The following is a 13,457-nucleotide window of genomic DNA, read 5'->3' as shown; positions in this document are numbered from 1 at the left end:
GTCGGAGCACCGGTCACCAGAAAGGCCCAGCCTATCATGACTGGTCTGCTTCCTCACGGCTTAGAAACGTGAGCACAGGCCTTGGAGTTAGACCAGCTGAGGAGCAAATTCTAGAGTATTTGCTTAGCCGTGCGCCCGTGGACGTGCAGCTCAACCTCTCTTTGTTGCCTTCTGCAGGCTTAACATGGTGACAGTTCAGTCAGTTCAGTTCAGTCGCTCAGTCGTGTCCGACCCATGGACCCCAGGCAGCACGCCAGGCCTCCCTGTCCATCACCAAGTCCCGGAGTTCACTCAAACTCACGTCCACTAAGTCAGTGATGCCATCCAACCATCTCATCCTCTGTCATCTCCTTCTCCTCCCTCCTTTAATCTTTCCCAGCATCAGGGTTTTTTGCAATGAGTCAGCTTTTTGCAACAGGTGGCCAAAGGATTGGAGTTTCAGCTTCAATATCAGTCTTTCCAATGAATATTCAGGACTGCTTTCCTTTAGGACTGACTAGTTCAATCTCCTTTCAGTCCAAAGGACTCCCAAGAGTCTTCTCCAACATCATAGTTCAAAAGCATCAATTCTTCGGGGCTCAGCTTTCTTCACAGTCCAACTCTCACATCCATACCTGACTACTGGAAAAACCATAGCCTGGACTAGACGGACCTTTGTTGGCAAAGTAACATGTCTGCTTTTTAATATGCTGTCTAGGTTGGTCATAGCTTTCCTTCCAAAGAGTAAGCGTCTTTTAATTTCATGGCTGCAGTCACCATCTCCATTGATTTTTGGAGCCCAACAAAATAAAGTCTGCCACTGTTCCCACTGTTTTCCCATCTATTTGCCATGAAGTGATGGGACCGGATGCCATGATCTTTGTTTTCTGAATGTTGAACTTTAAGCCAACATTTTTACTCTCCTCTTTCACTTTCATCAAGAGGCTCTTTAGTTATTCTTCGCTTTCGGCCATAAGTGTGGTGTCTTCTGTATATCTGAGGTTATTGATATTTCTGCTGGCAATCTTGATTCCAGCTTGTGCTTCATCCAGCCCAGAGTTTCTCATGATGTACTCTGCATATAAATTAAATAAGGAGGGTGACAATATACAGCCTTGACGTATTCCTTTCCTATTTGGAACCAGTCTATTGTTCCATGTCCAGTTCTAACTGTTGCTTCCTGACCCGCATACAGATTTCTCAAGAGGCAGGTCAGGCGTTTTGCATGCTTAAAATGGTGACAAGTGAAAGTGAAAGTGAAGTCGCTCAGTCATGTCCGACTGTTCGCGACCCCGTGGACCATAGCCCACCAGGCTCCTCTGTCCATGGGATTCTCCAGGCAAGACTACTGGAGTGGGTTGCCATTTCCTTCCCCAGGGGATCTTCCCAACCCAGGGATCGAACCCAGGTCTCCTGTGTTGTAGGCAGATGCTTTAACCTCTGAGCCACCAGGGAAGCCCATCTAATTGCCGGGGTTGTTGGAAAGATCTGAGGAAGTGCGTTATGCAAAGTACATCTCAGGTTGCTGGGGGCGGGGGCTGGTGCAGGGAAGTGAGGAGAGCTGCAAAATGAAAGAGGAAATCCTCCACCGTCTCTTCGTGCCTGCTCTGCAGCCACAGGTGCACTGGTGGTGGAATCTGTGCGTCCTTCTCAGGACTGAAGTCCTGGCCATCAAGAGAGGGCAGAGACTCGCCACGCAAGGCTGGTCAACCACCCACCACCCTGGTGGAAGCGGGAGGCAGCAGGGTTTGAGAGGACAGGATCAGGGGTTGGATGAGAAATGGCTGGACAGTTGCCCAGGGTCCACACTCAGTGGCCCAGGACCAGAGGAATCACATCTCCTAAGGCTCACAGGGTAGTGGGGCCAAGCCAAGACAGACTCTTTAGATTTAAATTCTGGCTCTGCCTGGCTGGCGAACTCCTACTCATCCTTCAAGACCCAGCTCAAAATAATCACCACCCTGGGCCAAATCAGTCATCCAGCCTTTAAAGGCCGTGGCTGCTCACTTGTTGCCAGTTGACTTGTCTGTCTCTCCCACAGGCCTGGGAGTTCCTTGTTGGGGGGCGGGCAGAGATACCCCCATAGCTGGCACAGAAGATGCATTCAGCAAATGCTGATTCAGCTTGAATTCCAACTTTTTTCAGCCTTCTGAGTTCCCTTCCTCTCCCTGCTAAACGGCTCTATTCTAATCCTGTTTCTCTCTCAGATACAGGCCCTTTGTTTGCCAGGGTTTCAACTTCCAGATCCCTTTTTCCTCAAAGACACCAGCTCAAGCCAGAGCTGATGCTTAAGGGAGGATATACAGAAAGACCTCGTATTAACTTCTTAACTTTTGCTGGCTGCAGAGGACTCGCATGGAAGGGGAAGCAGTCAGGGTCCACAAGACTGTTCTTTCCCTTCCTGAACCTTTGTCTCCCCGTGAAGCAGCCGCTCTAGATGACATCTAAGTCCCCATTTGCATGTGGCTCTCATGAGACTGTGAACTCCCAGGCCCTGCCCTCCCTGTGGCTTCCCTCCCCACCCACCGGGGAAGCCCAGCAGGATACCCAGTAACCACCCATTCAGGGGCAGAGGAAGGTGAAGGACCGCTTTCTCGCAGCTGCCTCCTGCCTCAGACCAGCCCGGAACACCCGGGAACCACAAAGCCCCAGGATGGCCTGGAGCCGGGCCATGGGAGCTGCAGCCTGTGGAGGAGGGGTGGGGGGAGGACTGGGAGCCCTGGAGGCTATCACTTCCTCTGCCTCACTTCTCAGAAGAGGGTGTGGAGGGGCCCTTCTTGCTCCATGTCCCTGGGTCCCCAGGGCCTGGGGTGCTGGGAAAGGGGTCCCTCTGGGAGGACCTGAAACTCACTCTGGAAGGCTGAGTTCAAAGGCAGGTCTTAAGACCAGTCTCTCTGGCTCCAAGCGTCAGTTCTCTGCCCACCAGGCTCAGCTGCCAGGAACATCTTTAGCACGTGGGATGGCCCTATCACCTCTCTCTCCTCCTCTGAAGCAGCTGCTCAAAGTCCCGGTCCTGGCCTAACAGAAGCCTCCTTTGCCCGCAGGACAGGTGAAGGTGGCTCCCACTGGGCGCTGCCTCCCTGCCTCACTCCTGCCCCCTACAGGCCATCTCCCCACACAGCAGCTGGAGCCTTCCTAAAGCCAAATGTGTCCCCTCCCCGACTGGAGCCCTGCAGCGGTTTCCCATCACTCTGAAAAAATGAAATGCCAGACTTCCCTGGTGGCACACTGGACGGGAGTCCGCCTGCTGATGCAGGGGACACACGTTTGATCCCTGGTCCAGGAAGATGCCACATGCCGCGGCAATTAAACCCTGTGTGCCGCAACTACGGAAGCCCAAACGCTCTGGAGACTGTGCTCGGCAACAGAAGAAGCCACGGCAATGAGAAGCCCGTGGACCACACCGAAGAGCAGCTAGGCCCCGCTGGCCACAGCTAGAGAAAGCCCACGCACAGCAAGGAAGACCCAGTGCAACCAAAAATAAATTAATTAAAAGAGGAAATGCCAACTCCCCATGAACCAAGCCTGACAAGACCCTGTAGGACCTGGCCTCTCCACACCCACCTCTTCCTACCCACTTCCCCCTTGCTCCCTCCATCCATCAGCCAGTCCCATCAGCCTTCCAGCCACTCATAATGTGACCGATCCCTCGTCTCTGTCTCAGGCCCTTTGCACTGGCTGTCCTGTTTGGAATTCTCTCCTCTCCCCGCATCTCTGCCTGGCCGCCCCATCTTCATCCTTCCCCAGCCATCTAGAGTTTCCCGTTCCCACAGCCTCATCCCTGTGTTCCTTTTCTCTCCTCTCTCTGATGGGCTCTTTCTGGTTGACTGGTTCGCCTGTTTAAAATCTGTGGCTCCTTCTCCTAGAAGGCAGATCCTTACAGGTGGGGGTTCTGCGGCCCCCACCATGAGGCAGGACCTCACTTCAGCTTTATCACCCTGCAGAAGAAGATGCAGTCACTTGCCCAAGGTCACAGAACCAGCAGCGGCAGGATTCAGACCCAGGTTGGCCCTGTTACCTCTGCAGAGCCTCCATGGGTGGGGCTCCCACCACCAGGGGCCCCCTCTGGCCAGGGGGAACTCTCATCCCGAGAGGACTGAGTCACGAGGAGGTATTTATCGAGGGTGCCAAGAATGAAGAGACAACCCACTTTCCTAAAGGGTCCTTCCTTGGAGATTCGGGACACAGGGGCACCGGAGCAAGCCCGGAGGTGGAGAAGCATATAGCAATTGGGAGCAGATGCTCCCAGACGAGGGGAGCCCACCGGAAACCAGGGAGCCGCAGAAACCTTCAATCCACACCGTGTCTGGGAGAAGCAGAAAGGACTTCCCTGAGGACCAGGGAGGGAAGGGACTTCCTAAGGTCCCACAGCCAATCAGTGGTAGAGCCTCACGGCCTGGGGTCCCGCGGGCCAGACTCCCGCCCTGCCCCGAGGACTGAGGGGCTCCTAGACAAAGCTCAGGATCTGGGCAGAGCCCCTGCCGGGAGCGGTCAGGTCCTGAGGCCATCGGCATAGGTCTGAAGCCTTAAGACAAGGCAAGGACTCAAATTCCATCTTTCTTTAAAAAGACATTCATCAAGCAGGTACTCTAGGTTAGGCTGCGGGCCCAGGGCAAAGAGGTGAACAGAGCCCTCCTTGGAGAACATGTGGCAGTTTCTAGGAAACACACACCGACCCTCCGACCGGGCGGTTCTACTCCTATGACCCGCCCAGGAGACAGGCACGTCACCGCCGCCCCTACCTGCAATCAACTCAAACACCATCCACGGACGTGCACGTGTACATCCACCCAGCGGCATGTAACAGAGCCCACAAAGGCATGAGTCCTGGCAACAGCTTGGAGGAGCTACACTCAGTGCTGACGGAAGCTGAAGGAAACCAGAGCCAGGCCTACATACGTGCGAATTCACGCAGACAGAGTTCAGAATCAGGCAAAACAGAGGAACAGAAGATAGGTCAGCGGCCCCCTGAAGCAGGGGGATTGACATGAGAACTTCCCACGGGAAGTGGGGGGGGGGGGCATGTGGGAACTCTCTGGCGGCGGCAGGAAGGTTCTATATTTTGCTCTAGGTGGTGGTTATGTAAGTGTGTACATCTGTGAAAACTGAGCTGTACAAGATGTGTGCATCTTGTGTAAATTATGCCGCAACTTTTTAATTTTACATTCATGGCTGTACTGGGTCTTCGGTGCGGTGCGTGGGCTTTCTCTAGTTGCGGTGGGCAGGGGCTTCTCTTGTTGCGGCTCAGGGGCTCCAGAGCACGGACTCAGTGGTTGTGGCCCGCGGGCTTAGCTGCTCTGTGGCCAGGTGGGATCTTAGCTCCCCAACCGGGGATCGAGTCCATGGCCCCTGCACCGGCAGGCGGATTCTTAACCACAGGACCGCCAGGAAAGTCCCTCTGCCACAATTTTAAAAAATTCACACTCATGCCCTCAAGAAGCACCCTGATAAGCAGGACCAGCGAGTGGTTCTCGTGACCATAAAAGAGGCTGATAAAACAGGCCGACCCCCCTGGATGTGTCAGGAGGGAACTGGGTTCTTCCGAAACAGCATCTGATACAAGTGTTTCAACTGGAGTACAAAACAGGTGCCACCATCTCCATACTAGAGACGGGGGAAACGAAGCTCAGAGAGGTGACATGCTGTCCCAGGTGAGAGCGCAAAAAGCAAGGGAGCCAGGCTGGACCCTGGCCCACATCTGCCGGCTGGCAGCTGCCCCCTCCCTGTCTGCCCTGCCCCACGCCCCCTCCTCTCCAGGGCTGGAGGCAACGGACCCTCTCTGTACTGGATGCGAAGCTCCTGTGAACTAATCCCTTCGGAAATGCATCTGTCTCCCCTCTGCCTCCTCCCTCACCCCTCTCACGCCACAGATCGCTGAGGTCAGTCCTGGACCTGGGTGTGTGCGTGTGTGTGTATGGTGTTTACCCAGGGGCTTTTTCAACTCGTGTGTGTGTGTGTGTGTGTGTGGTGTTAATCCAAGGGCTTTTTCAACTCCTGGGTTCCCCCCGCCCAAGTACTAGGAGGGTTTGAGGTTACAGTTCCCACCCTTGGTTCTTGTTCCCAAGTGACGCAACCCAGTGCCTGGATCCAGAGGATTATCAAATGTTTATCTGGACTAACAGCCACCACCACCACCACTTCCTCACTTCTTGTGTTTATGTGTGTTAGTTGCTCAGGCGTGTCCGACTCTTTGCACCCCCATGGACTGTGGCTCACCAGGCTCCTCTGTCCACAGGGATTCTCCAGGCAAGAATACTGGAGTGGGTTGCCACGCCCTCCTCCAGGGGATCTTCCTGGCCCAGGAATTGAACCCGGGTCTCCAGCACTGCAGGCAGATTCTTTACTCTCTGAGCCACCAGGGATACCCCACTTACTTCTTATCTTGTGCCCCAAACTCTGTGCATCAATGTGTCATCTTGTTAATCCTCACCAGTGATCCTCCAAGACAGGTCCGTTAGCAGCTCATTTTACAGACTGGGGAAACTGAAGCTCGAAGGGGCTGACCTCCCACAGCCTCGCAGGGAGGAAATGCAGAGCTGAGATGGAAACCCCAGTCCGGCCAACTCCACACCCGTGCTCTGAACCAGAGCATCATGCTTGGAATCCTGCATATCACGGCTGAAAAGGACCCCTTGAATCGGTCTGTTCCAGCCACACCATTTTACAGATGGTAAAACTAGGCGCGTCTTGCGGAGGGCTACATCTCCGCCCTTGGCCTTGCCTTTGGTGACCAGCTCGGGGCAGGCCCACACACCTGTGGGCGGCGCGTGGGAGGCAGGCTCCGGTTCCAGGAGAGCTAAATATTGACACAGCGGTGTTTACCCTGTAACCCGACTCCTGCCTGCTGCCCACAGCCCTCTCCTGCCTTCCTGCCGAGGAGGGGAGGAGCTGGTGGGGAGGAGCCTGGGGAAGAGGAGGGTTTGTCTTCTGGGTCAGGGGCCACTCCTCACAATCGGGGAGCATGAGGTCAGGAGGCTGGGGATGTCTCCAGCCAGGGGCCACTGGGGACCTGGTCTGGGGCCCCCGGGGCAATGCCGGGAGCTGGGAGATAGGGGTCTGGGCTGGGGGACAAGGGCCTGGGTTTCAGCCCTGGCTTGGCCACCTGTTGGCCGTGGGATCACGGACAGGTGGTGAAAGGGGTGGGCGGAAGGACCTCACCAACTGTCCAGTGCTGGGCAAAGGTGAAAGGTAATGAATGCGTCGGCCTGGCCAGCGTCCAGCCCCAGCCAGCTCCTAGGGTCTCTGGCCACTGCCCAACAGTCCCATCCCCGTCCCTAGGGGGCTTTCCCAGGAAGGCCGTTTGGACTGAAGCCAGAATCCTGAGTAATCGGGAGGCTGCTGCCCGCTTACAGGTCCTAACTCCCTAGCTGGTCACTGAGCCTCAGCCTTCCCAGGTCCGTAATAGGGATGAAGCTGCTCCCTGCAGTTGGTGTGACGGTCACAAGGGTGACACGTAAGTGCCAGGCACATGGTGGACGCTCACCTTACCCCTCAGTCTTTCCTCCTGTAAAATAGGGCTGTTGAATTAGGCGGTTACAAATCCCCCTTTAACAGAAGCACTCCAAGATTTTAAGGAGATAGAGCAGCCAGGCCCACATCCCTGAAGTTGGATCCTCCCTCAGCTTATTTCCTGAATGTTTTCCAGAAACTTGTTCCTCTGTTTACATCTGCCCCTCACTAACTCCCCTACCAGGAGGCCCGTGGGGAGAGGGAGCCTTTCTGAGGCTTGTCAGTGAGCCGAGACAGGCCTGGGCACCCCATCCTCAGGACCACTGGGGAAAGGGCAGGACCCCCAGGTCCTAGACTCCCAGTGCCCTCCTCTGGCAGTGGGGTTCAGTCAGCACTGGTTACTCATTAAATTTTGCCCCCTGCCAGACTATACCTCTTTCAGTTCAGTTCAGTCCCTCAGTCGTGTCCGACTCTTTGTGACCCCATGAATCGCAGCACGCCAGGCTCCCCTGTCCATCACCAACTCCCAGAGTTCACCCAAACTCATGTCCATCGAGTCTGTGATGCCGTCCAGCCATCTCATCCTCTGTCGCCCCTTCTCCTCCCGCCCTCAATCTTTCCAGCATCAGGGTCCTTCCCAGTGAGTCAGTATCTCCTTACTGTCCTCTCTCCAAAGCTTAGCTCCTTGGAAGCCTTCTATTCCATTCACTGTGGCCCAAGGAAGCAGTTCAAATGCCACCTCCTCTGGAAAGCCTTCCCTGATACACCCCCATGGCCAGGGGGACCCTGAAGCTGCATCCCCATTTTCTACCTTGTTTCAGAACTTTTTGGAAACTTCACCTTTCTCGTTTGTTAGATCAAAGTTCCTGGAGACTCGCTAGTTATTTGCATGAAATCAGGAGAAGAGGAAGGTCCACACCCACAGGGCAGGGGGCTCTGGGAGACCTTTAGGGCCAGAGCCCCTCCTCGCTGCACCGCCCACCCTGGGAAGCATGATGGGAGTGTGGGGTAGGGTTGGGGGGCAGCAGTGGGTATTCAGACCACTGTGGTCTCTCCTGGAGCCGCTCCAGCGGTCTCCTAATGGGTTTCCCGGCCTCCAGCCTTGCCCTTTCCCTCCATTCTCCGCAAAGCAGGCTCTGCAATGATGTCAAAAATGCAGACCTGACCACGTCACTCCCCTCACTGCCCTTAGGATCCAGCCCCAAATCTTGAACCGGGCCCTCCCTGCATGCGCCCACCCCGGCCACCTACCAAGCGTCATCTTCTAAGCCTGCAGGCGAATTAACTCCCGAGAGCATCAAGTTTTGTCCCATCTCCCACTTACTGCCTCCCCCGCCTGGAATGCTCTTCCCGGTCTCGCCCATTCTTTAAGGCCACAACCTTCATGGCATGTCCTCTAGGGCAGCCTTTCTCCGGCCCCAGGTTGCCCTATCTGTGCCACAGCGCCCTGTGTGTGTCCTTGGTAACAGAAATCACACCTGTAATTTCCTACTCCGTATCTCCTGATCGCCAGCCTGAAAAACAGACCTCCCAGTCTCATCCACACTGATGCCCACAGCCCCAGCTCCTGACATTATGCCAGGCATACTTTTTTGGTGGATGAATGAATGGGTGGATGAATGAATGGATGCAGCACTTTGACCAGGGCGAGGCGCTTACCTAGTTAACTGAAAAGAAAAAATTGAGGGGAACAAAAAGTCGTAAACATTTGCTGATGGCTCCTCCCTTGTTGCTGTCACCGCTGATGTCAAAGTGTGGACTTTGGCCAAGCTGTTTCTGTCTAGGCCAAGGCCTGAAACTTTCTGCTGAACCCACCCGTAGCCCTCCTACTACTTAAATCCTGCTTCTCCCCCAGTATAGGGCTTGGTCTCTCCAATTCCATCTGGGAAACAATGTATCTATTCTTTAACACAAGTTAATAAGGTGCCTATAAGCAATGACCCAATAGCACAGTGGCCTGGCCACACTGGGGAAAGATACTTTGTACTCTGGGAACTCCCTGCAGACTGGTTCAGGGGGCATGTGGCTGGCCTCCCATCTTCAGTCAGTCATCTTGTTGTTGTTCAGTCGCTCAGTTGCATCCGACTCTCTGTGACCCCATGGACTGCAGCACGCCAGGCTTCCCTGTCCTTCACCATCTCCCAGAGCTTGCTCAAACTCATTGAGTCAGTGATGCCATCCAACCATCTCGTCCTCTGTCGTCCCCTTCTCCTCCTGCAAGTTCTCAACAGTTTGTGAAGCATTTCTGTGTCACGTACCAGGTGGTACTGGCCTGTGATCCTGACAAGGAGCAAATCTGCCGCACTTGGCAGGAAAGGGGGCACAGAGAGAAGGAACAGCTGATCCAAAGTCACGCAGCAAGTGGGTGGTACACCCAGTCTTGACCCTTGGGAGCTAGACCCAGTTCTCAGCTCAGCCACCTACAGTAAAGATGACTGCCAACCCTCCAGCTCAACCCCTAGTTGGGAAGGTAATGAAACATTCTTAGGGCTCCACAAGAGCAGGCTGGGCCTCCTTCCCCCAACCTGTCTGTCTGGGAACCCCCCAGACATCCAGGAGGTTTGTGCCTGCTCTGGTCCCATCTTGCTGTGTGACCCTGGACAATGTCCTTTGCCTCTCTGTGCCTGCTGCCGGGCAGTATAAGGACAACCAGAGACAGAGGCACAAAAAGCCTCCTGAGAACCCTCATCTCCCAAGCCTGCGGGGGCAGGGGCAGGGAGTGGGGGAGCGTCTACTTGAAACCTCTGAGAACAGCGCTGACTCCCTGTCAAGGGGTTAGAGACCAAGGTGGGGAGCTGGGGACCATCAAGGAGATGGAGACAGGACACAGGAAACAGCCCACGCGCTCTCTGAGCAGAGGCCCGTTAGGAACCCAGGGGCCAGGGGAAACTTGGCAATGCTGGCAAGAACGCTGAATTGTTATTGTTTAAAACCCCTAGAGCAGGAGAGCCAAGGAATAAACACTCTAGCAGCCCTGAATCACCCCCACCTCAGGAATGAGCGCAGGGCCTGGTGTTTAGGAGAAACCAAAATGACAGGGGCCGAGGAGCCTGACTTCTGCTTCTTCCCACCCGCTTGCAGTGGACCAACTACCCATCATGGAGCTCTGGCCCCTCGGCCTGCCCCAGCCTCCCACCATCCAGCCCCAGCAGCGTCCCCTGCCACCTTCTCCTCTCTCCTGCCGCTCTGGTGCCCACATGCCCACCAAGCCCCATTGGGCCCTTTCCAAGAATACTTCCCACACTCCCACACCTCTGCTCGCACAGGTGCCCTGACCTGGGATGTTTTTTCCAATTCAGATGCCACCTGCTCGGTGAAGCTTTCTCCCACCTCTCCATCCAGAAGGGAGCCCTCCCCTGGAAGCATTGCGCCACCTCTCTTAAAGACATGCCACCTAGCCTGAGGATGGTGTGGACATTTATGGACTAGTGAAAGCCCTCTTTTTTTTTTTTTTTTTTGGCCATGCTATGTGCCATGTGGGATCTTAATTCCCTGACCAGGGATTGAACCCGGGCACCCTGCAGTGGAAGCGCAGCCCCTGACCACTGGGTGGCCAGGGGAAGTCCCACGGAAGTGCTCTCACCATGGTGTTTATGACCATATTTTTCCTCCCTAGACAGGACTTGGCATGTAGAAGAATTCAATAAATCTTTGTTGAATGATGAGCTAATGCCCGATTTTCTAAGTATCACCTTCCCCTTTTTCTCCCCACATGATAAACTTTAATCATTCTTCTGTACTTAGCAAATAGGTTAGATGTCAGGCAGAACTTCCCACCTTGAGCTTAAGGTTGTATCAGAAAGGAAACTAAGCTGTATTCAAGTAAAGCCCTCTTGCTGGGTTAGCTCACCAAATCTGTACACCATCCGTGAGAGATAAGACATATCATCTCATTTCACAGATGAAGAGGAAATGGAAACTCAGAGGTGATGATGTCACTTGTCCCTCTGGGGAAGTAGAGGAACCAGAATTCAAACCCAAGTCTGTTTGAGGACAAAACCAGGGGTCTTTCTGACAGGCTGGAAGGTTGTAAGGCTCTGAAAAATGTCACCAAGGCAAAGTGACCTTGCCTTCTTTAACTGATTTTTGAGAAGGATAAATTTCTCTTTCTGAGTAACTAAGGTCAGGGTAGGCTTGGAGGCAGAGTGGATGATATGACCTCGAAGTCACCCTTTTTTTATTTCCCATATGCTGAGACCTTAAATCAAGTGCTGATCCACTTGGGAGTGAGCACCCTGCCACTGCAACTGTTCAAGAGGAGCGATCCAGGGGGGAGGCTCCTGATCAAAGAGGTAGGTTGGATCCAAGATGCTCTCTAAGCACCTCTAGGTGCAGAGTCAAGCCATAACTTCATTCTTACTGACTCTGGAGTGGCTCGTGGTGGTGCAGGGGAGGCAGACACTCGTGGGTGAGAAAAGAGGGGACTGGCTTGAAGGGAAGAAGAACGGGATATTCTGTGGGAATGGCAGCCACCATCACTGACTCATGCCCTCCTCAGGCCCTACATGGTGCCCTGTATCCACTCCACAGGGCACAGAGCAGGACTAGAGAGAGAATCGGAGGGGCCTGCCCTTGGAGAAAACAAGCCACAGAGAAGTAGGTGGCCTTGGCCTCCATAATGGCAAGGTGGTCACCAGGCCCCAGAGAGGTACTGAAAGATCTTGGCTTTCCTTCCAGAACAACCCTCCTCTCTAAAACAGCCTCAACGAATTCAGCCTGATCAAACGGATTTCTCTCTGGGGACTTCAGAAACACCACCACCCCCCTCCCCCGCCCCCCCGAAGTCCCCATGTCCCTTCTCCCTGGTGCCACGGCCCATCCGAGTCAGTGGCCTCAGCAACCCCCTCCGATGAAGACCCATTACTAGGACATGCTGGGGAGACCAGATCGCTGGGCTTAGGGTCCCCCCAGGGGCCCCTGGTCTCTGACAGCATCTACTCTCAACCCTCAGGACACAGTGGATCCGTAGTCCTAGGGCGCCCGAACTACGCCTCGAAGCTCTCGGCGCGACCACCCACGACGCTCCAAGCCGAGCCTCAGCCCCAGACCCGCCTCAGAGTCCCGGGACACTCAGGTCCTACTGAATCCAGCGCTTCGGATGGTCCCCGACCCCCTTACGGAACCCGCCGAGGGTCTCCAAGCCCAGCCGCGTTCAGGGGCTTCCGGACGCCCTAGCGCAAAACCACACCAAGGGAGCACGAACCGAAGCGGCCACCCCGACCCCCTTCAGCCGCCCCCGACGGAACAGAGCGCGGCGCCCTCCAGGCGAGCAGAGCGCGGCCCGCGCGCCCCCCGACTGCACACCTTCCCACAGCCGCAGCCGGCGCCCAGGCCCCCCGCGCGCAGGGCCGGCCCCGAGTCCCACGGTCGAGGCAGGCCGGGCGCGGCACTCACCATCGCTCGCGCGCTCCGCTCCGGCCCCGCGCCGCGCTCCCGGCCCCACTCCCGGCTCTTGGCCGCACTGCCCGGACGGCGAGGTTGGGCCCCCGCGAGCGAGAGCGGCTCGCGCTACGAGCCCCGGGAGGCGGGCCCGCCGACGGGCCAATGGCGGGGCGCGGGGGCGCGGGGCCCGGGCGGCGCGGCCAATCACGCCCGGGGCCGCCTTCCCCGCCTGCGCCCGCGCCTTAACTCTCGGCGCGCCGGGGCCGGGGCCGGGGGGCCGCGTGCGCACCCCCGAGGGCCGACCCGGGCTAGGGCTCCGGCGCCGGGCGCGGGCTCCAGACCTCGCCGAGACCTGGCTCGGGACCGGCCAAGGCCAGAGAGCCGCTCAGCTGCGTTCGGTGCGCGGCGCCGGGAGCCTCGGCGACCTTTGTCTTCCTGCTTGGTGCCTGCACGAAGTGTGAGCCAGGGCATTGCAGCTGCGCGCGCGCGCCCGTGTGTGTGTATAAGAGTGAGAGAGGCTTGAAAAGAGGAGGGATGGAACCAGAGTGAAGGACTGATGCTTCTCCGCGCCTGCACCGGTCTGTATGTCAGGGAAGGACTGTCTCTACATGTGGTTGTGTGATTGCCTGAGTGAAGGAAGTGTGTGT

General features: G+C 56.0%; 1 protein-coding gene across 1 annotated transcript in view; it reads right to left on the bottom strand.

The window, feature by feature from the left end:
• The window catches only part of ECE1 (endothelin converting enzyme 1), a 125,109-nt gene extending 112,182 nt beyond the window's left edge, over positions 1-12,927 (bottom strand). The window contains exon 1 of the mRNA XM_044938148.2: positions 12,823-12,927. Within this exon, the coding sequence (XP_044794083.1) occupies positions 12,823-12,825 (3 nt within the window). The 5' untranslated portion in view covers positions 12,826-12,927. The remainder of the gene's footprint in view (positions 1-12,822) is intronic.
• Positions 12,928-13,457: the final 530 nt, after the last annotated feature.

The sequence above is a fragment of the Bubalus bubalis genome, chromosome 2 (assembly GCF_019923935.1).
Source record: "Bubalus bubalis isolate 160015118507 breed Murrah chromosome 2, NDDB_SH_1, whole genome shotgun sequence".
In the NCBI taxonomy this organism is placed as follows: Eukaryota; Metazoa; Chordata; class Mammalia; order Artiodactyla; family Bovidae; genus Bubalus; species Bubalus bubalis.
The sequence above is the reverse complement of the archived record's forward strand: the minus strand, read 5'-3'. Positions and strand labels throughout refer to the sequence as shown.